We start from the raw sequence: 27799 nt of genomic DNA on the forward strand, positions 1-27799 counted from the left end.
CTAGTCATGTTGTAAGCTCTAGTCATGTTGTAAGTTCTAGTCATGTTGTCAGTTCTAGTCATTTTGTGAGTTCTAGTCATGTTGTCAGTTCTAGTCATGTTGTAAGCTCTAGACATGTTGTAAGCTCTATTCATGTTGTAAGCTCTAGTCATGTTGTAAGCTCTAGTCATGTTGTAAGCTCTAGTCATGTTGTAAGCTCTAGTCATGTTGTAAGTTCTAGTCATGTTGTCAGTTCTAGTCATGTGGTGAGCTCTAGTCATGTTGTAAGCTCTAGACATGTTGTAAGCTCTAGTCATGTTGTGAGCTCTAGTCATGTTGTGAGTTCTAGACATGTTGTAAGTTCTAGTCATGTTGTGAGTTCTAGTCATGTTGTAAGCTCTAGTCATGTTGTAAGCTCTAGTCATGTGATGAGTTCTAGTCATGTTGTAAGCTCTAGTCATGTTGTGAGTTCTAGTCATGTTGTAAGTTCTAGTCATGTTGTAAGCTCTAGTCATGTTGTGAGCTCTAGACATGTTGTAAGCTCTAGTCATGTTGTAAGCTCTAGTCATGTTGTAAGCTCTAGTCATGTTGTGAGCTCTAGTCATTTTGTGAGCTCTAGTCATGTTGTGAGCTCTAGTCATGTTGTAAACTCTAGTCATGTTGTAAGTTCTAGTCATGTTGTCAGTTCTAGTCATGTGGTGAGCTCTAGTCATGTTGTAAGCTCTAGACATGTTGTAAGCTCTAGTCATGTTGTGAGCTCTAGTAAATGTTGTGAGCTTTAGTCATGTTGTGAGTTCTAGCCATGTTGCAAGCTTTATTCATGTTGTAAGTCAAGATCTTTGACAGGTTTTCATATGATTCCCAGATCGGCGTTCAAACTAGCCTATTTTCACCCGTTTCTAATGTCCTACAATGCCGAGAGTGACTGGCGATATATTACATATATCTAATCAGTCATACGCCATGCCATTAACTATGGTGTATCACTATGGTATTACATATATATGACTTTAGTTCATAGCTTAACAAGAATTCATTGTCTAAAGAGGCAACAAAATGGTAACTGTTTCACTGATTCCACTTGTTTCATGCTGCCAAGGATAACAGCTTGCATTTTAAGGGAAAACTCGAATTAAATGTGTGTCCTTCACTAAAACTTTATGGCTGAAAAAAATAAAGAGACTTATCATGATTGTGTGTAGGAATTTTTATGTGTCCACATACGGTATGTATGTATGTTCACGTGGGGTGTTGCGTTCATAGACATAAACTACGGTAAGTTCTACGATTTGAACTTACTCCATGTCTTCATACACTGAACTTGGTTATACTTTTGCAAATAAATACTATGTTTTCATATGAAATCAGCGTGTTTAAAAGCCTGGATGTGAAAAAGCAGGCTTTACAATCAGCACTCAAGGAAGCCTATCATAGTTTGCAGATAACAGTGCTGTTGGTATCACATTTTATTGCTACAATTAATTAGAATCGTTTTCTCTATAATTGAGAGTATATTGCTTTATATGTTTGTCACAGAATATTCTCTGACATATTTGTGGAGGAAACGGTTGCAGTTAGTTGTGTTGAACCCAACTACCTCAGGCTACTACATGAAAAGAAGAAGACAGTCTGGCTTCTGTACCTTCTGGCTAAAGGTGAGGTTACTGGCATTTCTCGCTTGCCTAAGTCTCAGGTGATCGCAACTCCTTGCGTCTTCCAGGTTATGCCTTTAGCTTAGAAGTGTTCTATATAAAGTTTTATGTATTCAAGCCAGAAAAAGTTCACTGAGCTACCACTAGAGGTATCTGTGGTACTTCAGTGTAAGGCTAGAGCTATCTGTGGTACCTCAGTGTAAGGCTAGAGCTATCTGTGGTACCTCAGTGTTTAAAGCTAGAGCTATCTGTGGTACCTCAGTGTTTAAGGCTAAAGCTATCTGTGGTACCTCAGTGTTTAAGGCTAAAGCTATCTGTGGCACCTCAGTGTTTAAGGCTAAAGCTATCTGTGGTACCTCAATGTTTAAAGCTAGAGCTATCTGTGGTACCTCAGTGTTTAAGGCTAAAGCTATCTGTGGTACCTCAGTGTTTAAGGCTAAAGCTATCTGTGGTACCTCAGTGTTTAAAGCTAGAGCTATCTGCGGTACCTCAGTGTTTAAAGCTAGAGCTATCTGCGGTACATCAGTGTTTAAGGCTAAAGCTATCTGCGGTACATCAGTGTTTAAGGCTAAAGCTATCTGTGGTACCTCAGTGTTTAAAGCTAGAGCTATCTGTGTTATCTCAGTATTTAAGGCTAGAGCTATCTGTGGTACCTCAGTGTAAGGCTAGAGCTATCTGTGGTACCTTGGTGTTTCAAGGCTAGAGCTACCCGCGGTACCTTGGTGTTTCAAGGCTAGAGCTATTTGTGGTGAGAGATATGACAACTAGAGACCGTCAACTGCTTTTAATATATATTTTACTTGACTGGTAGACAGAGGGTTTGAAGGACTGCGTTAAAACTATAGTGGTTCATATTCCACTACGGGCTGGTAAAAACTCCATCTATAGATTAGCATAATGGTATTTGAAGAAACCAAAGCCGAGCTGTGTCGTTATCTATTAAAGATTTCCAGTCAGAGACAATAAATCAAAATACTTCCTCTCATCTCTGCCAACTTACACACAGCTCGTCCATTGTATCTCGATATTCATCAATAACATCATAAATACTGTACCTCTCTTTGTTACGTTTTGATAGCTTACACATTACTTATTGATTTAAACAATTTTTATTTAAACTAATGTGGTTCATTGGTTATACGACTGAAAAAGTTTGCAATAATAATATTAATCACTCAGGTTAGCTATACATTGCATCCTTTGCTAATGTAAAACAGGTTGTTACAAATATTGTATACCAGCTGTGCCTATCGGCGTTGCCCCAAAACCCCCCTCCACCACCCCCCCCGGCTCCGCGGCATTGCCCGAGTATTAAAAATCAGCTTATAAACAATGAGAAGTGATAAGAGCTGCTTACCACTTGCTATTAGCCTGGCACATTGCCAATGGAAAATAGTATTAAAAGTCAACATATAAACAGAGAGAAGTAATCAGAGTTGCCCGCCACTTGCTATTAGCCTGGCACATTACCAATGGAAACTTCCAGTAAGCTAGTTAATAAGTGCCAGGCTTCTAATGGCAGTATACCATGATGTTGCATCAGCGTTGTCCAGCTACAGCTATTCTAATAATAACTATAGCTGGAGGGACACACATACACATATACTTTGGTAAATATATATATATAGATTATTTTCTCACGTTGTTTAGCGTTATTGCTTTGTTTTCGTGTAAGTATTCAGGATACAAAATACGTTACAAAATGATCTAAAATGATTTCAATGTTGGTAAAAATATAGTTTGTTGGTTGCAAAATCATTTCGTTGTTCAACCATGCAATACATGCATTATAAAACAGTGAGCAAACATTGCGGGGCAATGATTAAAGTAAGATTTTGCTTGTAGAGCGGACATCATTCAACATGAAGGAACTTGTCACTTCCTTCTATGCGCTTCTCTGCTGTTTTATCCATATCATACAAATGACTCCTAAATTTCTCCTCAAACCACAATGGGGTAGGTATCAGTTAATATGGTAGGTATCAGTTAATATGGTAGGTATCAGTTAATATGGTAGGTATCAGTTAATAGCAGATCTTAAAAACCTTTTGTTATTCATTAAGAGCCGAATCATTCATCACTCAACTGGTCAGTGGATAGTTGAGGTGGTATATTGGAATTACCGTACTTTTCGGAATATAAACCGCACCCCTATATAAGCCACATCTGCTTTATTTTCCAAAAAAACGATAATAAAACAATACATAGGCCGCACCTTTGTATAGGCCGCAGAACTCAGGACGGTGCTTTTTAATACGGCAGCAAACTTTCTGGTTTAAAACAGAACAGTGCCTAACGGCACTGTTTCGTATTAACCGACGCTTTTTAACCTAGTGCCTAACTGAACAGTACCGTTAGGCATTATTTCGTATTTTCTTTCACCGCTAGAGGTACACTAACCGGAGATTCTGTTTAATGCGCCCTAGCGATGAGAGAAAAAGCCACAGAATAGCCGCACCCTTATGTAAGCAGCATGGCTCAAATCATCAGAAAAAAGTAGTGGCTAATAGTCCGAAAAGTACGGTACAAGGCCTTTTCACCACTCAACTGGTCAGTGGATAAACAAGGTTGTGTATTGGAATTACAAGGCCTTTACATCACTCAACTGGTCAGTGGATAGTCGAGGTTGTATATTGGAATTACAAGGCCTTTACACCACTCAACTGGTCAGTGGATAGTCGAGGTTGTATATTGGAATTACAAAGCCTTTACATCACTCAACTGGTCAGTGGATAGTCGAGGTTGTATATTGGAATTACAAAGCCTTTACATCACTCAACTGGTCAGTGGATAGTCGAGGTTGTATATTGGAATTACAAGGCCTTTACATCACTCAACTGGTCAGTGGATAGTCGAGGCTGTATATTACATTCATGTTTTAAAGGTTGACTTGCAACAAAATTCACATTACAGTTATTTGATATCAACAGATTCACCATGTCTTACTCTGCTGTGTAGAAGGTGCAAAATATGTGGAAATGTGATTACAAGCTCTTAAAAGCTCAAAAACGAACAGTTAATCGCAGCATTCACGAAAATGCCGTAGATGGGAATTCATTTACAAAAGGGCTCAAATGGGACGTAGTTGAACAAGATGGCTTCCGTTTACACTTTCATGCAATCTCATTGGTCGAAATATTTTCACAAATATACTTCACGCATTCAATAAAACCATGTCTATTGTCCTTACGCGTCTATTTCATCATAACTGCAAAGCTGTCACTATGAGCACTGATGTTTCAAAACCTACAGTAAAAGTTTGTTTAATTTTTAACCTTAGCTCGAAGGAGTGCATATCATCCTCTGATAAACATGATGAGCCTGTTAGTCACCTGTGTTAGTCGAAAAATGCTGCAGAAACCGTTCCACGATTTCGCAAAAAGTATGGGTCACATGATCAGATTACGACCAGATGATTAGACCAGGCTGAAACGATACTGTGAAGTAGCGAGCATTTATATTTGATACGTGCTTTCCGGTAGAACCCAAAGTATTTGTCAGAAACTAGTGTTACGAAACGTTTTATAGCGAGCCTTTTATTGGCCCTTAATTTTAAAACAACCAAACTGTTGGAGTACGTCAGCCAAATCAAGAGATTACAAACTACGACGTTTTTGTGATGGCTGTGATTAACTGTTCGTTTTTGCGCTTTTAAGAGCTTGCATCACATTTCCACATATTTGGCACCTACAACACAGCAGAGTAAGACATGGTGAACCTTTTGATACCGAATAACTATAATGTGAATTTTGTTGCAAGTCAACCTTTAATAGTTTTTGTATCAGTTCAAACTTTTCTTAGCACGGTTTTTCACTTTTTCTATCATTATATGATATTGTTCGTAATGTGTTTGCTTGTCAAAAAAGATTCACATAGTCTCTTGTTATTTCCTTATCGGCCATGCTTCTGCTAATCATTTTTGAAACAAATGTATTGGTTTAGTTACATGCAAAGCTGATATTATCATGTTTGGTGCAAATTGACACCATTCAGATACACACCCAATACTACCTTTTTCGTAATATATAAAAGCAATGCGTGGCGATTTAGCTTCAATCTAATTGTGTGGATATTGTCGCAACAATTGCTTGTTTTTGATCTGGAAAGTAAATTATGTACTTCAACCTTAGTCTGTTCAAATCTGTTGTTACCAATAATCACCAGCAAATTAATCTAGTGTATGCAGACTAGTATATACAGACTAGTATATACAGACTAGTATATACAGACTAGTATATACAGACTAGTATATACAGACTAGTATATGCAGACTAGTATATACAGACTAGTATATACAGACTAGTATATACAGACTAGTATATACAGACTAGTATATACAGACTAGTATATACAGACTAGTATATGCAGACTAGTATATGCAGACTAGTATATGCAGACTAGTATATGCAGACTAGTATATGCAGACTAGTATATACAGACTAGTATATACAGACTAGTATATACAGACTAGTATATACAGACTAGTATATACAGACTAGTATATACAGACTAGTGTATACAGACTAGTATATACAGACTAGTATATACAGACTAGTATTTACAGACTAGTATATACAGACTAGTATATGCAGACTAGTATATGCAGACTAGTATATGCAGACTAGTATATGCAGACTAGTATATACAGACTAGTATATACAGACTAGTATATACAGACTAGTATATACAGACTAGTATATACAGACTAGTATATACAGACTAGTGTATACAGACTAGTATATACAGACTAGTATATACAGACTAGTATTTACAGACTAGTATATACAGACTAGTATATACAGACTAGTATATGCAGACTAGTATATACAGACTAGTATATACAGACTAGTATACACAGACTAGTATATACAGACTAGTATATACAGACTAGTATATACAGACTAGTATATACAGACTAGTATATACACTAGGCTTTGCTATTTTTCACACTCTACTAATGATAATAATAGACAAGATGATTCTAGGAGTGACTTTTAAAGATAAGCTCACACAAAATTTCAATTAATCTGTACACGTCTTATATGAGTGTTTTAACCGCCATCAAGTTTTGTCGATTCTCATCTTGAAACAGCCTGGCAGTCAGATCACCTCAAACGTTAAAAACAGTCAAATGATGGAAAAATTCCGATACTGAAATAATCTACTAAATTTTTGTGTAAGCTCATCTATAAATCAGAGCTTTTAACTTGCTGATAATGTTAATATATATAATAATATTCAAATATTTAATATTATTCATATACATGTATATAATATTATTCATATATATAATATTGTTCATATAGGTATATAATATTATTTATATATATGATATTATCCCACGACCAAACAGAGCGAAGTGATTGGTTGGGAGATTTATGATAAATGCACATGTGCACACAACTCCCGCAAATTATTCATCGACAATGAGACGAACTCCTGTATCAAAATTTCATCAACAAATTTAACCATCGTTTTGTAGAGTCGTTAAAGTATAATAATGATACAAAACACATACAAACCTATTTAAATATGTTACCAAGTCTTTGTAAACCGTCGTTATTATCTTAAAACTTACCCATCTAATCGGATTATACACAAATAGACAGATTTATTTGGACAAAAATCGTTATTAAAACTTGCTAAGCCTCACTTTTATAAAAGTTAAGACCGGAAATTGAAACGCCGATCGACAAAGAATAAAACGATTGAGTCGTGAGCATTTCACGAAAAAATAACGTCCACTTTTCACCAGTCTATAACATTGTCGAATTGACGAAGGTTTCGGTAATTAACATAGGAGTACTGAAATCGTTTCATTTTTGCCGATTTCAAATTAACTGACATTTCAGACACATTTGAGTACTTTGGTATTCTAACTGATGTCCAACGCAGTTTAAGTAAAGGAAATGACGATGATATTTTTTTCTAACGATTTTTATGAGATTACGATATTTAATTATAAGTTTGGATATTCTTCTTGATATTTCTTGATATTGTTAGCTATGACGTTTTTAAATGTAAACAAAATTGTTCATTGGTTTTCTATTATTACTGTATTACTATATTAATAATATTGGTTATTCTAATAATATCAGTGTATTTTACTTCTAATATTGCATTTCTCCTATTCCAGAGGGAGAGATATAGACATATAATCTTTTCCTTTCATTATTGCTGTTTGTCATGACCAAACACTTTTTTAAATAGATTTTCTAAAAGTCTATGTAAATATCACTTCTTGATATTGTTAGCTATGACGTTTTGAAATGCAAACAAAATTGTGCATTGGTTTTATATTATTACTATGTTAATAATGTTGGTTATTCTAATAATATCAGTGCATTTTACTTCTAATATTGGCCAATATTGCATTTCTCCTATTGCAGGAGGAGAGATATAAACATATAATCTTTCCTTTCATTATTGCTGTTTGTTGTATATAATAACACCCACACCCAGTACATTACAGCTACCATTGCAGTTATCCTATTGCACTGCAGTGCCATTTGACTGCTAATATTGCATTTCTCAACCATCAGTACCCTTTCTTTTTTCCAATATCACTTTGGTCGTGGGCTGTATGACAGTGGAATTTCTAGTTCATACATATAATGTTAATCATATATATAATGTTAATCATATATTTAGTATTATTCATATATTTAGTACTATTCATATATTTAATATTATTCATATATTTAATATTATTCACATATATAATTATATTCATTTTATCAAATGGATATTTCATCATGTGTTCTGCGGTGAATGCTTAACTGGATGTGAATGGTTTCAGCTAAAATGTTTCTTCAACTTTTCCATGGTTCTGTTAGTAAATGTCATGCCATTAATGCATTGCCCTCCCTTTCCATGTACCATTAGGATATTTTATGTTTTTCATTTCCATTTTTAACTGACTCAATATATTTTCAATCTTATGTTAGGCTGGTTTATATCTCAACATTTTTATGTGCCTGCAGTTGTTTTAGAACATACTGACATCTGACTGCAGGTACTCCAGGCCATGCCGGTGAAGCCATCCTTAGGAAGCTATGCACTGATTATCAAGCTGACTGGAATGATCTATTCATCCCGATGTTTAGGTCAAGACAATGGGTGGGTCATGCTGGCCCCTTCTAACGCAAAATTTAAGGGGATTCAGTCATTCTTATGAGCGCTGACAGGGGAGTTCATCAAACTTAGCTCGTTGACTTTGATGAAGCTCACAGATCTGAAGAAAACGCATAGAAAAGGAGAGAATTCCTTTTTATAATTTGATATCAAGATGAAGATCTGTACAGTTCTTATGTCTTGTTCAATGCTGCTGCCAAGTTATACATATAGAAACTTAACTCCGAGAATATTTTCATCCTGTGGGGTACATAGATAAGCATGCGATGTGCGGATAACTTGTCGTATCAAACAGTCACATTTATTGTTTATACTTGTCCGTTCTTGTCAGTCTGTCCGTTCGTGTCGGTCCGTTGTTAGTGTGGCTAAGAACGCACCGACAAGGTTTTTATTATAGTAAAGCTCTCCAGTCTCTTGCAACTTGGGTGGTTATAGACTCTCTGCACCTAATGGCTTGTTCTATGTCCTTTAGACAGAGTTCTTAGCCCACCACAAGCACCTCTCACTGCCGGCCTTAGTTAAAGAGTGGCAGACGATTGAAAAGTCATTGTCTATTGACGCTTTAGACTTCATTGAGTCTCCTTTACTCATGGTTCCTACAAAAGCTGCCAGGTAAATGTCAAGTGATCGCTGTTGCCTTCTATCCTTCAGATTTTACTGGAGATCATTGGGTGGACAACTTCTAATTATTCATAATTGCCTGCTGGTGCAAGTAGGTTGGGGCACCTATGACAACCTGCCTTTTTAATGTGATACCATTTAGTGGGTTTTATGTATTTGGTACATTGTAAATTATTACACATTTTTGTTATCAGTAAAGCCCACGCGTACTACAAAACTAGTTACCTACGGCAGTGTATGTTAGACTGACAAACTTTATACAGTAAAAACCTTCGTGCTTTGGTATACTCTGCAACCAACTATTTATCTCTTATGGTTGAACTTTGTGAAACAGGTAAACAATATGGTACCATGTACAGTGCACACCTGTAGACACCTGTAGACACCTGCCATACGACATTAATTAATTTCAGTGTTGGCATCGTAAGGCGAAAATGTCGGATAGAAGGGTCTAGAAGCCCATAGTAATTATCTAATGCAAACACTCCCTTGTACAACGCATCAAAATTTTATATACGTATTGTACACATAAAAATTTAATAACAAAATATTATATTAACCTTAGTAACTATAGTTAGTTACAGTAATTTTAGTGTATTTAGTGGTTATGATCCGCAATAAAATGTTACATTACCATATACAGTATGTACCGTATAGAGCTTTTACCTTCGAAGCAAACGTATAGCATAAACTTTGAATTTAACTTAAAGCACATAAATTATATAATTTTTTTATATAGCTCAATACATCAAAGTCTTGGCTTTCGAATGAGCCTATATTCAATATACAAAGAATTATAGAACTATGAAAAACCTGGTGTCAAAAGTATGTCCTGTAATAAAAAACACTTGGTTGCGGTTCCCACAATGTGATGTCATAATTATTATTTAGCCTTAGCTAGTCGATCCCTTTCACTGCCATTAAGGCTGCGCTTTTCTATGACAATCGGCGCTATTAAACCCAGAGAGCGCTAATAATAAACTAGGATTCTATATAATCAACAATGCCCGGGGATCGTGCTAACGCCCACCCAACCAATACAAACACATGTTCTGGGTTAATTAATTATACTTCAATAAATATACTGTCTTTGATAAAGGTAATGAAATCACATCGATTAAATTGTGACCTGCAGTTGCGTGGCCCTAGGACTATATGTCAATCACACTTTCGCGAGATCACGCAATGTTTGAAATTAATTAGTCTCAGTCGTGCCCCTCAACATCACAATAAAAAGAGAGAGCTCGTGCATAATATCATCGGGGAAACATAGTATGGTGCTTGGAATTTGAGTTATTTATCATAGAAATAATCTGTACATGGAGAACTAATGATACTGATTTCCTGATGTCATCTTCATTGGTTCTTTGGAGTTGTCCTACTTTCGCCTGCCACTAGCGTCATTATCGTGGTTGATAAATATAAGCAATAAGCAATAAAAAAAGCGGCAAGAGCACACAACACCAAATATAAAAATTGTGACATCACAATTTTCGAGCCTATACCATTGAACATTTCTGCGGTAGAGCTCTGGGGAAATCCTATAAACACCAGCCAATGTCTGTCTCATCATGTCAAACAATGGCTTATTCGAAAGCCAAGACTCTGATGTATTGAAATATATGATAAAAAATTATGTAATTTATGTGCTTTAAATGAAATTAGCTTACTAAACGCACTTGAAGCTAAGTTTTAGCACGTACTTTACTGAACCAAGCTTTAATTTTGTCATCATCTTAATCTTTATTACCTGTTTCTGTTTCATTTTCACTATAACTTATCACAAATAATGCTGAACTGAGTGAGAGTGAGCATTGTATCTTTTCTAGGCATTGTGAGAGGGAATTCAGTGAATAGAATATCTGAGTTTTCGCTATTCCTGCGTGTTCAGCACACTGACCGCCAAAATTGAATTTCGAAAGACTTTTGTTGGTGTTGTTTGGCAAAAAAATGCCGTATGGAGGGGTTGAAAAAACATTGTGTTCCATATTGTGAGGGACACCATAACCCAGGGGTATGCTGTACTTTAATTGTATTCAATATTTTATATACGTTTATGTAGTGAAAGATTGAAAACTGTGATGATATTCGCATTTGTAGGGCAGCTCAAAATGGGAGATTTTACACGAGTTGTTTTTGCAATAGTTACATAAGTTTTTTTAAATGTGGCTGACATTGAGTTGTTACACTATAATATCGCTCAGAGTGGTATATGGTTGCATACAGTAGACTGAAATCCCTTAGTGATGTATATCCAACAAATTAAGTGGAATGATAATCCGCCCAAAAGTATATTAGTGGTAAGATTTGTTTTTCTGACATATCAGGCTGTTTTAAACTAAGCTCTAAAATGTCCGACAACAAAAACAAGGCAGTAATGTATTGCAAAAAGCCCTAAAGCATTGAACTGGCATTAGCTGGTCGAGCAAATATGCAACTACGTAGCTACATGCAGCTACGTAGCAATGATGGCAAAATTTTACTTTTTTTTTCAAGTGCACTACTGCCTGTGCACAGGCGTACCAAATGATTGTAAATTAATTTACAAGAAAACTGCTGTATCATTAAATTAGAGTTGTCTAAATATGATTAAATTAGAGTTGTCTGATTATGATTAAATCAAAGAGTTGTCTAATTATGCTTAAATTAGAGTTGTCTGATTATGATTAAATTAGAGTTGTCTGATTATGATTAAATTAGAGTTGTCTGATTATGATTAAATCAAAGAGTTTTCTGATTATGATTAAATTAGAGTTGTCTGATTATGATTAAATCAAAGAGTTGTCTGATTATGCTTAAATTAGAGTTGTCTGATTATGATTAAATTAGAGTTGTCTGATTATGATTAAATTAGAGTTGTCTGATTATGATTAAATCAAAGAGTTGTCTGATTATGCTTAAATTAGAGTTGTCTGATTATGATTAAATTAGAGTTGTCTAATTATGGTTAAATCAGAGTTGTCTGATTATGATTAAATTAGAGTTGTCTGATTATGATTAAATCAAAGAGTTTTCTGATTATGATTAAATTAGAGTTGTCTGATTATGATTAAATCAAAGAGTTGTCTGATTATGATTAGATTAGAGTTGTCGGCCTCATGTCAGCCTTCACCAGCTGCACATACATTGCTATTGAGAGGACAACTATATCTTGCAGTGAAGAGGACAAGTCATCTCAGGTCCACCCAACCCCGGTGCAATGCAGGCTCAACACTATACAACACATGAAGTCTATGGTGGTTGATGTCTGTGATGAGCCAAATGACACCATCCTAAAATTCTTCAGGGTACGGATCGATCGGCCTTCTGTCATTCTTTTTAGTTCACAGCCGATACATTTGCTTTAGCAGATTAGTTATGCAGTAGTATTAGAGGTAATACTATTATCATTAGTAGCACCGTGGTAGTCCCACACGCTGTCAGAGATCATCATGTGTAATAACTATGTGTACAAATATTCCATGATGCGGCAAGGTGGTTGAGTGGCTCAGTATCTTAGTATCCGTCTGCTGAATATCCGAGTTGATTCCCGTAAGGGCATTATTACTTCCTAACCGCTGAGCATGGCTATGGATGGACATGGCTCTTATTATAATAAGCACCAGCCTTGGTTCTTGCCTGTTGTAGAACGCTGTTAACATGCACTGCGCTGACTAACCTGTGCACAGGTTTCTGTACAGACAACTGATCAGGTGGTGCATTGGTCACCTATCAGCTCCTCGAGTCTTAAGATTGAATTAAATTTTTAATTTTACTTTTTACGAGTTTTAAAATTTTATCAATTTTAGTTATGAACCAGTTCAAAATGATAGGACTCCGAAGACTGGCATTTCATGGAGTTCTCTTTATTTGCTGTTTCCTCAATTGTTTTTGCATTCATAAACATTTTAATTATTTTTACAGCAAGTCTAACTCTCTAAGTCTATGTTGGTGTGACCGTTCGTTCTTCCATGCGGTTAGGCATAGAGAATGCTGACTCAGCGCTACTCTTATTCAGGCGGAGACCGTGCGTGAAATTTTAATGGAATTGTTTTACCTTCATCGATTTACGTTGAAAGGCATAGCTGCAGCAAGGTTCACATATTTTCAAAATTGTTCTAAGACAACTTTTACAAGGGTTTATTATTACTTTATTTTTTGTTTTGCTGTTATTAAACTTGTTTAGATATTACAAATACAAATGCAGTACATGCAAAATGTTGTATTGTTATCTGTACTAAAGATGTACCATACAACCTATTTTTCCGATTTGTCGCCATGTGCGCTTATATGACGGCGTAAGGCAGCAATTAAAGTTACAAATATTCAGATAAATCAAAATACAAAATGTTTTTTCTTAAATAGTTTCTTTAATTCTTGCATCATGGCACTTTTAAACATGTCACATTGTCAACTCCTCTAGTCTTTACTATAATATGATCCGTGTCCGTCTCTCCGAAGCCGCGCTTGGATGTTAGGAAAATGCATCGTATCGAACTTGGATATTCGGCTTAGCAGCCAGGCGAACTAGCAACTGCGCTATTCGATGTCTTTGTAGAATAATTGTGCGCATAGCTATTAGACATGATGATCTCTCATGAGCACCAGACTGCTAGAGTAATAGTGTTAATAAAAGTTAAGTATACAACAAGAGTTTGTCATTTAACCCCTTCGCACATTCAGGTGTGCGAAGAGAGCCCAGAAGAACGTATTCTGCTGCTTTTGAATGAGCTGAGAGACCGATATGTGAATGGCCACCTTGCGGAGAATGCCACTCTGCCTACAGTGCACATGGATCATGCTAGCAAACAAAATGAAATTCCTCTTCAGAGGTTTGCCATTATAAGGAAACTTTACCTGCGAGTGCTCGAGTCTCTGTTGAAACTAGTGAGTGACAGCATTTCGGAACTTCTTACTGTGCATGCCTCTCATATGTCATCACCAATTTTACTCTCACATTCCTGTGTAATAGTAACAGAACTCTTATCACTGTCTATAAGTTACCTCTTACCACTGTCTATAAGTTACCTCTAATCACTGTCTATAAGTTACCTCTTATCACTGTCTATAAGTTACCTCTTATCACTGTCTATAAGTTACCTCTTATCACTGTCTATAAGTTACCTCTTACCACTGTCTATAAGTTACCTCTAATCACTGTCTATAAGTTACCTTTTATCACTGTCTATAAGTTACCTCTTATCACTGTCTATAAGTTACCTCTTATCACTGTCTATAAGTTACCTCTTATCACTGTATATAAGTTACCTCTTATCACTGTCTATAAATTACCTCTTATCACTGTCTATAAGTTACCTTTTATCACTGTATATAAGTTACCTCTTACCACTGTCTATAAGTTACCTCTTACCACTGTCTATAAGTTACCTCTTATCACTGTATATAAGTTACCCAATGCCGTGTTTTCCAGCTCAACCTGAAACGCAAATGCAAAATTTAACTCCTGTCTGTTCCCACAGGAAGAAGAAAGGTTGTCACGGAAAGATTTCTCAGTGCTCCTGCATGTGGATACGTTTCATAGAAGTTTAGTCACCTGCTGCGCCCTTGTTGTTAATCATACTTACAATGAACAGATCTGTTGCTACGATGCTTTGAAGTCTATTTTAGAAATGTTTGGCATAGAGGTATGGTTTCTTTTGTATCTGCTCATGTCTATTCTCATGTTAGATATCATTAACTTGTAAAACTCACTCTATACGCTTATATGTAACTCTACATGCTTATATGTAACTCTACACGCTTATATGTAACTCTACACGCTTATATGTAACTCTACACGCTTATATGTAACTCTACACACTTATATGTAACTCTACACGATTATATGTAACCCTACACGCTTATATGTAGGCTAAAGCCAAGTTTTTAAACCATAACTGTCACAAACAACATTTATCGTATTTACTAGGTAAATCAGACACGCTGATTCCGATTTTGTAGTCAAAATAAAGATTAGTTCACTAAGCTTCAAAGTCATTTAGGCTTTTTTAAAGCGTTTCAATATCCGTTTCGAAAACAATACAATCGGCATTACAAGCTTCGCCCATAAATATGTGACGAAACCTAGCTTTTTCAGAAACGGAAGTTAGGAATGTTTAGTCAGATTTAGAATAATAGAGGTGGGTGTCTTAAAACCCATTATTATCTAAATCCAGCCTGTAAAATAATTTCAGTTTTTTATGAAAGGGATATAAACTATTTAAAATTGCTCGCAGCTTGTTACATGACGTTTAAATGGGCTGGGCGCTGAGAAAAATTAGCTCAAAAAGCGCGGTTTTATCACAAGCTAGCGTTGTTATCGCGCTTTTTAAATATGCAATGCTAAATAGCTTATCTACCTTTCAGAAAAGACTGATATTATTTTTAAGGCTGAATTTAGATATTAATGGATTTTAAAACACCCATCTCTATTATTCTAAATCGGTCTAAACATCCCTACGTAACTTCTGTTCCTAAAAAGCTAGGTTACGTCATGTATTTATGGGCGGAGCTTGTTATGCCGATCGTGTTGTTTTCGAGACCGATATTAAAACGCTATAAAAAATCCTTCAATGCTCTGAAAGTTAGTGGCCTAATCTTTATTTTGATTATAAAATTGGAATCTGCGTGTCTGATTTACATAGTAAATACAATAAAAGTTGTTCATGGCAGTTATGGTTTAAAACTTACGTGAGGCTCAGAGCAGCTTCTCAATAAATGCGGTCTCTGCTCAGTTCCGCGCTATAACCATAAAATCGCAGTCATGATACACTTTTATGTACGGGGTTTTGGCGACCTACTCGTTTATTTTTCAAGGTCATGTTTATGGAATACTTTAGACGAAAGAAAAATTTATCGCTCATGTTTAAGTCACCACAGTCATAGGTTATTAACACCGTTTCATTTTTGACCGGCATCTTTCCATAAACGTGAAGCCCTCTAACAGCGCAATAAAAATCTAGCTGAGACATGGCAAGTAAGTTCTTGATGCAAGGGTTTAGAATTTTAATTTGAACTTGGAAGTAAAAGAAAATTATTTTCACATGTCCTGGTGTAGCCTGTTTTCTTATTCAAGAGGACGGGAGTATAGCGAAACCCGTCTCAACACTCGCTCCCAAAGGGGTCAAGGACATCAACTTATCAGTCATTAGCCACGGTCTGTGGGCATATGCGGGTCGTTGGAGGATTATTTTTTCTTTCGTGAACATATTTTTTTGAGCACAAGCCGCACGGCTTGAGCATGAGGACTTACGGTATATAAATCTCAGTGTCTGTTCGTGGTTCGGTCTTTGATTCGATCTGTCCAGCTATAACTATTGAAATCTCGGAATGAAAAGCTCACTACATGCTGGATTTGAACTCACAGAGAATGCAACCGCGACTTTCTAACCACGCATTTAACCATTGAGCTACACAGTGCTTAGAATTCCATCGCTCTTATCATATACCATATAACCTGTTCTCGATTGCACACTCTAAATGACGCATTAATTAATACATTGTGCCCATGGGTTACGATGCCCCTGTTATAAAATATTTTTCGCCTCGCTATGAAACACAATGCTCTTTCGCTCTAGCCATACTAGGACGAATTTGTTTTCCACCAGGTGGTATCAACAATATTTTCTTTCAAAATTAAAATTTTGTGATTATTGTACTGATTACGACAAAATAACAAAAATGTCGATATGCCATTTTGCCGCTATCTCAGTTCAGCATTATCCATTATAATAAAAACGGATTCGCAGACAGATAAAGGCTAAAATTTTAGTTAAAAGTTTGAAGTTTACTAAAATACATACTAAAACTTCAACTATGTTTTTTGTCAGCTAAATTCATTTAAGTTAGATTAAGTTAGACATGGCTGTCTCAAAGGTAATAACTCTGCACGTAGTTCATTGCACTGTTACATTTTTTTGCAGATCGTAACCACAAAATACGCTAAAGTTATTGTAGGTAACTATAGTTAGTAAGATTAACATATTGTTCTGTTACTATTGTTTAATGAGGGTTTTGATGATTTTTAACAGGCAGTGATTGCATTAGATAATTAATATGGGTTTCTACACCACTCTATGATGTCTATATGATATTTCCGCCTTATGATGCCAACACCGAAATGAACTAAAATATTGTAATCGTATACCAAATAATTTCTCATTGTAATCTTAGCAAAACAGACTATATTTAGCCATTATTTGCTAATGATTTCACATTTACATCTAAACACCTTTACAGTTTTATTTTTCCTCCTAATTTATTTCAACAAAATACTTTTTTATGATGTGAAATTTAAAATTAGTTGTTTGAAAAAATTTGAAAACCTTTACAGTTGTTTTATTTTTTCTCTTTATTTATTAGAACTGCACAAAAAAAATACTTTTCTCATTATATAATGTTTAAGTTAAAATGGTGAAGGTTGTATATGTTAAATAAAAATAAATTTTCTGTCTAAAGATTTTTTTATTACCCCAGTGATGCCGGGCATTCATCTAGCTTGTTAATAACTTAATATGTACAGTACCTGTATAAAGTTTTGATGATTTTCACCAGAGGATGTTTGCATTATATAATTACTTCGGTTTCTATACCCCTCCATACAATTTTTTTTACCATTCGATGTCAACCCTGGAATGGATTAAAATCGTAACCAGAGGGTGTACTGTATATTTTTTAGCTATAAATATGTACATTATACTTCAAGTTATTCACGATGTTACTCCCCTAATCAGTTGAAAGTTTGTCATGAACAACAATGTCGATTTCAGTAAGGGATGTTTAAAAAAAAAAAGTTTTCTGTATACTGATCAATATATATAAATCTCAAAGTTTGTGTGATTCGGTTTGTCCAGCTATAACTATTAAAATGCAGAATATGTATCGCAGAAGATTTGATCTCGGAACTTTTCATTCCCCAGACGATGTGCTAAACCATTGAGCTACGCGAGATTAATGGGTACATTAGGCGATACCAGTCGATATCTGGGTGAAAATAGGCATAGCGCTATGCATTACGCAAATCATTAAAGCCTGCTCTCACAGCTCTTGTAATTAAGTTACTAGCTTACTCAAATTAGCCATTGGCAATGTGCCAAGCTAATGGCAAGTGGCAGGCAACTACATTACCTGTCACTGCTTATAAGCTGATTTTTGATACCTGTGCAATGCCGGGCATTCCGCTAGTTCAATGATAAATACTAGATTTAAAACTAGAAACTAGAGAAGTACTTGTTAACTAGTAATGCTGAATACTTGGATTTTCCTCAAGATGTACACTAAGGTCGGGTATTGAATGCTTTCTTCACAGGCGTACCATATGTGCAAGGTCATAGAGTGCTTTATAAAAGCTGAGCCTGGCTTGAGTCAACTATCCGTGCAGCATCTAAAGCTCTGCGAGAATCACATCCTCGACAATCTTGCATGGAAGCCTGTAAGTGACAGAGGTTATGCATGGAAGCCTGTAAGTGACAGAGGTCATGCGTGGAAGCCTGTAAGTGACAGAGGTCATGCGTGGAAGCTTGTAAGTAACATAGGTCATGCGTGGGAGCCTGTAAGTGACAGAGGTCATGCATGGAAACCTGTAAGTGACAGAGGTCATGCATGGAATCCTGTAAGTGACAGAGGTCATGCGTGGAAGCTTGTAAGTAACAGAGGTCATGCATGGAAGCCTGTAAGTGACAGAGGTCATGTGTGGAAGCCTGTAAGTGACAGAGGTCATGCGTGGAAGCTTGTAAGTAACAGAGGTCATGCGTGGAAGCCTGTAAGTGACAGAGGTCATGCGTACGTGGGAGACTGATGGAGCAATGTGTGTGGTTTAAACCAAATGTAGAACGAAGAAGGTAGATATGAAAGCAGGTAGCCAATACGCAGAAATAGTTCTGGAGGGGACACAAATCATTTTATCACTCTCACTCAAAGTCAATCCAACCCGTGTTTTACTTGTAAATCCACGATTAGCCTATCAAATGTAAAGTTTGTTTTATCTCCAGGATTCAGCATTGTTTGCTGTCCTTCCACTGGTCAATGACTCAGTCGATCAGTCAGACCGAAGTAGTGGCTCTCCCACATCTGGTGCTGGTCAGTTCCTCACTCCCACGAGCAGGGATGCTCACAGCTGGCCTTCAGCTGAGGAAGGTCAAAGTGTCAGTTCACGTTCCCTTGATATGTTCATGAACAAGGTGTGCCGTTTGGCCTACCACCGACTCCAGATGTTCTGCAACGCCCTCACCATTCCTCGAGATGTGGTTAGTAGCTTTCTATTACTCGCAGAGCTCATCAACAATATCCTCACGGCTTCTTAGCAACTCCAATTACGATTGATCATGGTAATGAGAAATCTCACCAAATTGTTTTATTCTTGTGTCGCTTCGTGAACGAAAGCCAAGTTCAACACGGAATCTTGCTGAGAAATCTAGATTTGATTGTTAGCTATCGGTTGTATCTATTGTTGTATCGGTTGTATCTACTAGTTGTATCTATAGTTGTATCTATTGTTGTATCTATTGTTGTATCGGTTGTATCTATAGTTGTGTCTATAGTTGTATCTATTGTTGTATCTATTGTTGTACCGGTTGTATCTATAGTTGTATCTATAGTTGCATCTATAGTTGTATCTATTGTTGTATCTATTGTTGTATCGGTTGTATCTATAGTTGTATCTATAGTTGTATCTATTGTTGTATCTATTGTTGTATCGGTTGTATCTATCGGTTGTATCTATAGTTGTATCTATAGTTGTATCTATTGTTGTATCTATTGTTGTATCGGTTGTATCTATTGTTGTATCGGTTGTATCTATTGTTGTAACTACTAGTTGTAGCTACTAGTCGTGAGTTTGAGTGAAAATCGCCAGGTCTTCATTCATCGTTCATTTCATTATGGGTAAGATTTTTTATTACGACCTTGAGCAAAATTTAATGAACTTTTTGAAGTTTTTCAAACTTTAAAATTTTTGTGTGTCATAATATAGTATCTTAGCTATCTAAAACTTTAAAAAAAATTTTAAATCGGTATTTTGGTTGATAATTTATTGACGATTTTGTGACGTCTCATCAGGATGAAAATGCATGCATCAGAAGGACAACATGATAGCCATAAGACGCTGATGAACTCGGTAGTACAGCGTTATGTAGCACCTTATGTTTACTGATTTGTAGGAATACAGTACAGTCATATTTCGAGAACAGCACCACGCGGTTTTTTTGTGGATCAGTTTGAGAAAAAGTTTTAAAAAGGTGGGCTAAAGGTTATGGTGAAAGCGAGGCAAAAAGCACCAAGCCAGAAAAAGATAAAAATTAAAACGGAGATAAAATAAGAGTAAAATTTAGTAAAATATTAAAACTTAGCTTTAAATGTGTGTTTAGTAAGCTATATTCATTCAAGTTAATTTCAAAGTTAATGAATGTCACAAAAGTCTACTGTACCGAATGTGTTACTGTCAAGTCTCTCTCACACCGCCATTAGCTACTACATCTGCCTTGAAGGTAAGAACTCCATACAGCACTGTACATAGTAATGCTACATTTTATTGCGATGAATAATCTTTAAGTAGTTATTTGTTACTTTTTGAACGTAGGTGGTGAATTCTAACAATTAAAAGCACATTTTTTCATCATAATATCCTGTTTTATGGGGTTTTATATATAGTCCAATGCCTGTGATGCTGAATTGTGAAATTTTTTAGCTTAAAAAACCAAAAGTGGAACAGGGTTTGATTGCTCCAAAAGATAGCTGTAACTTATGTCTTTATAAATTCATTTTGTCGGAATGACCAACCTTGCCAATACTCAATCAGCGTCAAATTTATTGGCGCCAACATTTGCCATTAACACATGTATTATGTGCGTGGCAGTCTAAGGTGACCTAGAGGCTTTTAAACAACTATTTAACTTTGTTTTATATACAAGGTGATTATATCAATGTATTTCATACCTAGTCACTGAACTATACAGAAGTGAATAGATCCATTATGCTATTAAATGTGTTTTCTACAGACACAAGGGAGACAACTTCAACAAATAATTGTGGTTTTTATTGAGATTTGATAAATAACAATACATACATATTGATAACTTGATTATAGGATTTCGTTATCAAGCTGTACTACTCGGCGTTGCCCGGGTAATAAAAACGTCTTTGGATAGAAAATTTATTTTTATTTAACATACCGTATACAACAGTTACCATTCCAACTTTTAAACTTCATATCATGAGAAAATATTTTTAAGCAATCCAAATAAATGAAGAGCAGAAAGAAAACAACTGTAAAAGTTTTCAAAATTTTTCAAAGAACGACAATTTTTAAATTTCATATAATGGAAGAAGTGTTTTGTTGAAATAAATTAGGAAGAAAAATGAAACTGTAAATGGGTTTAAATGTAAATGTGAAAACATTAGCAAGTAATGGCTAAATATAATCTGTTCAGCTAAGACTACAATAAAAAATTAATACAAATAAATGGTTGCAATAAAAAAGTCTTTGAACAGAAAATTTATTTTTTTTAACATATAAGAAAAGTGTTTTGTGTAATTGAAATAAATTAAGATAAAAAATAAAAATAACTGTAGAAGTTTTTTAACTTTTCAAACAACTGTCACTTTTAAACTTCATATCATGAGGAAAAGGTTTTGTGCAGTACCACTAAATTACAAATAAATTTACATAATCTTATTTTAATGGGAAAATTATTTCGAGTTTCAAACAACCTTACACGTCGCTGAAAGTTATGAAATTTTAAATTTACAGGGGTTTGAAAACCTTTACAATTGTTTCATTTGTTTTTAATTTAGTTGTCCTGCACAAAACCTTTCTCTCATGATATGAAGTTTGAAAGTTACTGTCGTTTTATTTATTTTTAAGAACTTATCATTTTACACATACACACTAGACTTTTGTGTACTCTTGCGTAAAACAGTTGCATCTCATATATGCGTAAGCCTTAACTAGAACAACAACCATCTGATCATCATTTAAGCCTGGTTTCCATATGACAGCGCAAGGCGCGCAACAAGGCGCATGACGTCGTGCGTAGGCCAGTTGTAATATGGAAACGTCAACGCACGGCGGTCGCGCGACGTGCGTACGCTGATCGCAAGTATCCAACAGAATGGATCCTTGCGATGGGTGCGTGCGATTATGTATCCCACAATACACCGCTAGACCTTTTCAACCTATCCCACAATTCCAGCGAAGGGCTTTGTTCCGAACATAGATTTATATACCTATATATATATCTATATATAGATATATATATGTATACATATATATCTATATATATATCTATACATATACCTATATATATACCTATATATCTATACATAGATATATAGGTATATATATATCTATGGTTCCGAAGAAATTGGTCTTCCGTACGAAAGAGTAACGAGCCTTATTAGCCTGGTTTTTATATGACAGCGTAATTTCGCAACGGAGGTCTGTTTTTCCGAAGAAATATGTCTCTCCTACGAAAAAGTAAGGAAAATATCCACCCTGTCCAATGCAAGCATGGAGCTTACGCGCGATATGGAAACACTGCCTCGCGGCCCAAGAAATGCATTGCGCACGATCACTGGGCCGCGCGCGATCATTGCGCTGTCATATGGAAACCAGGCTTTAGTGTAGCAAAACTGAAAATAGCAATAGAGAAAATTGCTGAAGAAATCTTTGCAAATTGCTCCTTATTGGTTTTAATAGCATCGACTGACTTTAATCCTTTTCTAAATATAGTAATACTGATGAAGGTATGTATATACTAAATATAGTAATACTGATGAAGGTATGTATGTACTAAATATAGTAATACTGATGAAGGTATGTATGTACTAAATATAGTAATACTGATGAAGGTATGTATATACTAAATATAGTAATACTGATGAAGGTATGTATATACTAAATATAGTAATACTGATGAAGGTATGTATATACTAAATATAGTAATACTGATGAAGGTATGTATATACTAAATATAGTAATACTGATGAAGGTATGTATATGCTAAATATAGTAATACTGATGAAGGTATGTATATACTAAATATAGTAATACTGATGAAGGTATGTATATGCTAAATATAGTAATACTGATGAAGGTATGTATATACTAAATATAGTAATACTGATGAAGGTATGTATATACTAAATATAGTAATACTGATGAAGGTATGTATGTACTAAATATAGTAATACTGATGAAGGTATGTATGTACTAAATATAGTAATACTGATGAATACTTGATAATCTAGTAATAAAGTAATAGTCGAGTAGTGTAAAGGTTTGGGTAAGAGTAACACAGGTGTCTTAAGGCTTATTGTCATTATATAAACTTGCTGCAAGTGTCAAATTTCCTATTTTACAGAAAATTAGTCAGGATGGAGAATTCTGGTAATGATAATAATTTTTACGAGTGAGTCTTTTACTATCCCAGCAAATTTCAATAGTAAGCGTGAGACTATTGCAGGTGTTAATAGCAGGTGTTAATAGCAGGTGTTAATAGCAGGTGTTAATAGCAGGTGTTAATAGCAGGTGTTAGTAGCAGATGTTAATAGCAGGTGTTAATAGCAGGTGTTAATCGCAGGTGTTAATAGCAGGTGTTAATAGCTGTAAAACTGGTGCTTGAAGATTAAAATGTTTGTGAATAATATTTATACTGCAATAATAGTCGTTTATTGTTGTTAAAATAATTATTACTTTATTTTGAGAACATTTTGGAATTTATATTTTATCTTTATACAGAGAACAACGATAAAAGCTGAACGATACTTCCGGACTGCCATCGCGACTTGAACGACCAGTAAAACATTTACGGTGGGCGCTCCTACGACATAAATAAGCCGTTCCAAAATCATTATGTTATAGTGATATTACGTTATAAGAACAGTGAAATACATGTAAATTACCTAATTCATTGCAAGATCTTTCTAAACTCACCCCTTTGGTCATTCAGAAAGGAAAAACTTCTCTTAACCTTTTTAATTTGTGGGCTGTACCATTATTGCAGTATTGTTAGTTAACCTTAGAAACTGCAGTTGCCTACAGTAACTTTAGTGGTTGTGATCTGCAAGAAAATGTAACATTACAATGGACTATGTGCAGTATGTACCATGGGGAGGTTCTTACCTCCGGGACAGGCGTATATCATTAATGTTGAATTTAATTTAATTGAATTTATCTAATTAAACACATACTTAAAGCTATGTTTTAGTATGTATTTTACTAAACTAAACTTCAACATTGTCATAGGCTATAATTCTTCTATAACTTATAGGCCATATTCTTGGCCATATTCCATAGTCATAGGCCATATTCTTGCTATAACTTACAAGTTATGGTACATCAGAGCGCATGTCTTCCACGTTTATTTACAACAATTTGCTTATTTTTTTCTATACAGCCAAGTCTATTCTGCAAAATAAAACTAATAACAAAGACTTTATACATCTAGAATAAAGTAAAACAACAAAATATTTACTATAAAAAGCGGTACTACCAGTTGGTCATCTATCTGTATCCAGGGGTCAAGGTTAGGATAAAATATAACTTTCGACAATACTCCAACTCGTGACATTCAGGCTGGTAGACTAACCCTGTAACACCTGCACAAATCGATCGCCTTTTATTATTTTGGATAAATTGGACAGTTATCTATTTTCTGTTTTATCAACACATCTGACAATCTATCAAGACAAACTAGATTATACTAGAATGGCGTGATAGTTGTATATATAATAGATATAACGCTATACGCACGTCATTTTTTATCTCGCAAGTGAGGTTAGATAAACTAACATTCAAATCAAATTTGAGAACTTGCCCCAACTTGACGCTTTACGTCATATGGATTTTTTTTACATAGTACGAAGCAAAAACTCCACATAAAATCTTTACGTTATCTTAAATTTACATTATAGGAGTGTTTATTGTATTTTAAATTCATTTTAAATTAATGTTTATTATATTGTACAGTTTATGGTAAAATAAAATGTGCAGCAGTGCTTTAGGGTTCATGTATACCTTGTTATTATGTACAGCTGTGCTTTAGGGTTCATGTATAACTTGTTATTATGTACAGCTGTGCTTTAGGGTTCATGTATACCTTGTTATTATATACAGCTGTGCTTTAGGGTTCATGTATACCTTGTTATTATATACAGCTGTGCTTTAGGGTTCATGTATACCTTGTTATTATATACAGCTGTGCTTTAGGGTTCATGTATACCTTGTTATTATATACAGCTGTGCTTTAGGGTTCATGTATACCTTGTTATTATGTACAGCTGTGCTTTAGGGTTCATGTATACCTTGTTATTATGTACAGCTGTGCTTTAGGGTTCATGTATAACTTGTTATTATGTACAGCTGTGCTTTAGGGTTTATGTATACCTTGTTATTATGTACAGATGCGCTTTAGGGTTCATGTATACCTTGTTATTATGTACAGCTGTGCTTTAGGGTTCATGTATACCTTGTTATTATATACAGCTGTGCTTTAGGGTTCATGTATACCTTGTTATTATGTACAGCTGTGCTTTAGGGTTCATGTATAACTTGTTATTATGTACAGCTGTGCTTTAGGGTTCATGTATACCTTGTTATTATGTACAGCTGTGCTTTAGGGTTCATGTATACCTTGTTATTATGTACAGCTGTGCTTTAGGGTTCATGTATACCTTGTTATTATGTACAGCTGAGTTTTAAATGATAATCATTATTATTGCATATAGTTATCTCCATGATAAGAATTTGATTTAACAGATCTGACATAGAAGACCTCTTACAGATCTGACATAGGAGGCCTCCTACTCCCCCTTGAAAGCCACTAACACTGTTCACCTGTCAATTATTGAGTAGAAATGCTCTGGTCACTAGCTGTTTCTAGTCATGTTCTTACCCATCACATATGTTCATAACACTCATACTTGTTATATTCTCTCGTAGCTACTGGTTGTCATTGGATGATGAGTTGTAGCCTTTCTTTAACGAGGATGCATGCAGAATAAATGGTGGAGCGTCTCAATTTGTTTAGCCATTGTGCAAGGGAGTGATTACACAGGGCTTATTGATCAAATGAACCTCATGTAGTTCAGTGCTTCGCTTGGATTTCCAGCGTCAGCTGTTTAATGACTGATTCCAATACGTTGTTAACGACTCTGGTGGAACACTCCCAGTGTCTACCATTCATAGCATGTATGAGCTCGTCTGTCACCATTTCTATACGAGTTGTATTAATTTTAACAAGCCATCGCTATCGACAGGCACCCAAGGTATGGACATGTCTCGAGTACTGCATCAAATACAGACATGACCTTCTCAAGGGCAGGCATCTAGATCAGATTATCATGTGCTCTCTGTATGCCATCTGCAAGGTCATTGACAAAGAAGTCAAATTCAAGGTCATCGTCGCTGCGCATGAGAAGCTTCCCCACAAGCCAGACTCTTCTGTGAGTGTAGTGTGGTGTTAACCATTTACTATCATACCTTGACATATGTGCTTGACGGGGTCCGGACCATATGTCAATATGCTCGTATGTCAATTCTCTCACATCCCAAGTCAACTTTTCTTATTTAAAATAACTAAATAAAAATTAATCCGTTCCCACCCTCTGAAAAATTTACCCAAAACAGGATATTACGATGGAAAAACCTGTTTTAATTGTTCTAATTCGCCAAGTACAATCACAAAGTAACAAATACATGGTAGCGGCTATTGGTGGTGTGAGAAAGACTTGATAATAGAATAGACTTGATAATAGAATAAACTTGATAATAGAATAGACTTGATAATAGAATAGACTTGATAATAGAATAGACTTGATAATAGAATAGACTTGATAATAGAATAGACTTGATAATAGAATAGACTTGATAATAGAATAGACTTGATAATAGAATAGACTTGATAATAGAATACACTTGATAATAGAATAGACTTGATAATAGAATAGACTTGATAATAGAATAGACTTGATAGATTTGTGTAGACAGAACTGTTCAGAGCTCATTGTAACTTGAGTTTGTATAGACAGAACTGTTCAGAGCTCATTGTAACTTGAGTACGTATAGACAGAACTGTTCAGAGCTCATCGTAACTTGAGTTTGTATAGACAGAACTGTTCAGAGCTCATTGTAACTTGAGTTTGTATTGACAGAACTGTTCAGAGCTCATTGTAACTTGAGTTTGTATAGACAGAACTGTTCAGAGCTCATTGTAACTTGAGTTTGTATAGACAGAACTGTTCAGAGCTCATTGTAACTTGAGTTTGTATAGACAGAACTGTTCAGAGCTCATTGTAACTTGAGTTTGTATAGACAACTGTCCAGAGCTCATTGTAGCTTGAGTTTGTATAGACAGAACTGTTCAGAGCTCATTGTAACTTGAGCTTGTATAGACAGAACTGTTCAGAGCTCTTCACATGAAGGAAATATTGTTGAGGCA

The 27799-nt window shown here is 35.4% G+C and overlaps 1 protein-coding gene across 3 annotated transcripts in view; it reads left to right on the top strand.

Annotated features, from left to right (window-relative positions):
• Positions 1-27799, top strand: part of LOC137406268 (retinoblastoma-associated protein-like) — a 42188-nt gene that overhangs the window by 4303 nt on the left and 10086 nt on the right. For all 3 annotated transcript variants that reach the window (XM_068092808.1, XM_068092809.1, XM_068092810.1), the window contains 10 exons: positions 1516-1634; positions 3477-3587; positions 8647-8750; positions 9238-9377; positions 12544-12673; positions 14049-14252; positions 14846-15010; positions 18673-18795; positions 19355-19609; positions 26619-26804. In XM_068092808.1, the coding sequence (XP_067948909.1) occupies positions 1516-1634; positions 3477-3587; positions 8647-8750; positions 9238-9377; positions 12544-12673; positions 14049-14252; positions 14846-15010; positions 18673-18795; positions 19355-19609; positions 26619-26804 (1537 nt within the window). The remainder of the gene's footprint in view (positions 1-1515; positions 1635-3476; positions 3588-8646; positions 8751-9237; positions 9378-12543; positions 12674-14048; positions 14253-14845; positions 15011-18672; positions 18796-19354; positions 19610-26618; positions 26805-27799) is intronic.

The sequence above is a fragment of the Watersipora subatra genome, chromosome 10 (genome assembly GCF_963576615.1).
Source record: "Watersipora subatra chromosome 10, tzWatSuba1.1, whole genome shotgun sequence".
Classification (NCBI taxonomy): Eukaryota; Metazoa; Bryozoa; class Gymnolaemata; order Cheilostomatida; family Watersiporidae; genus Watersipora; species Watersipora subatra.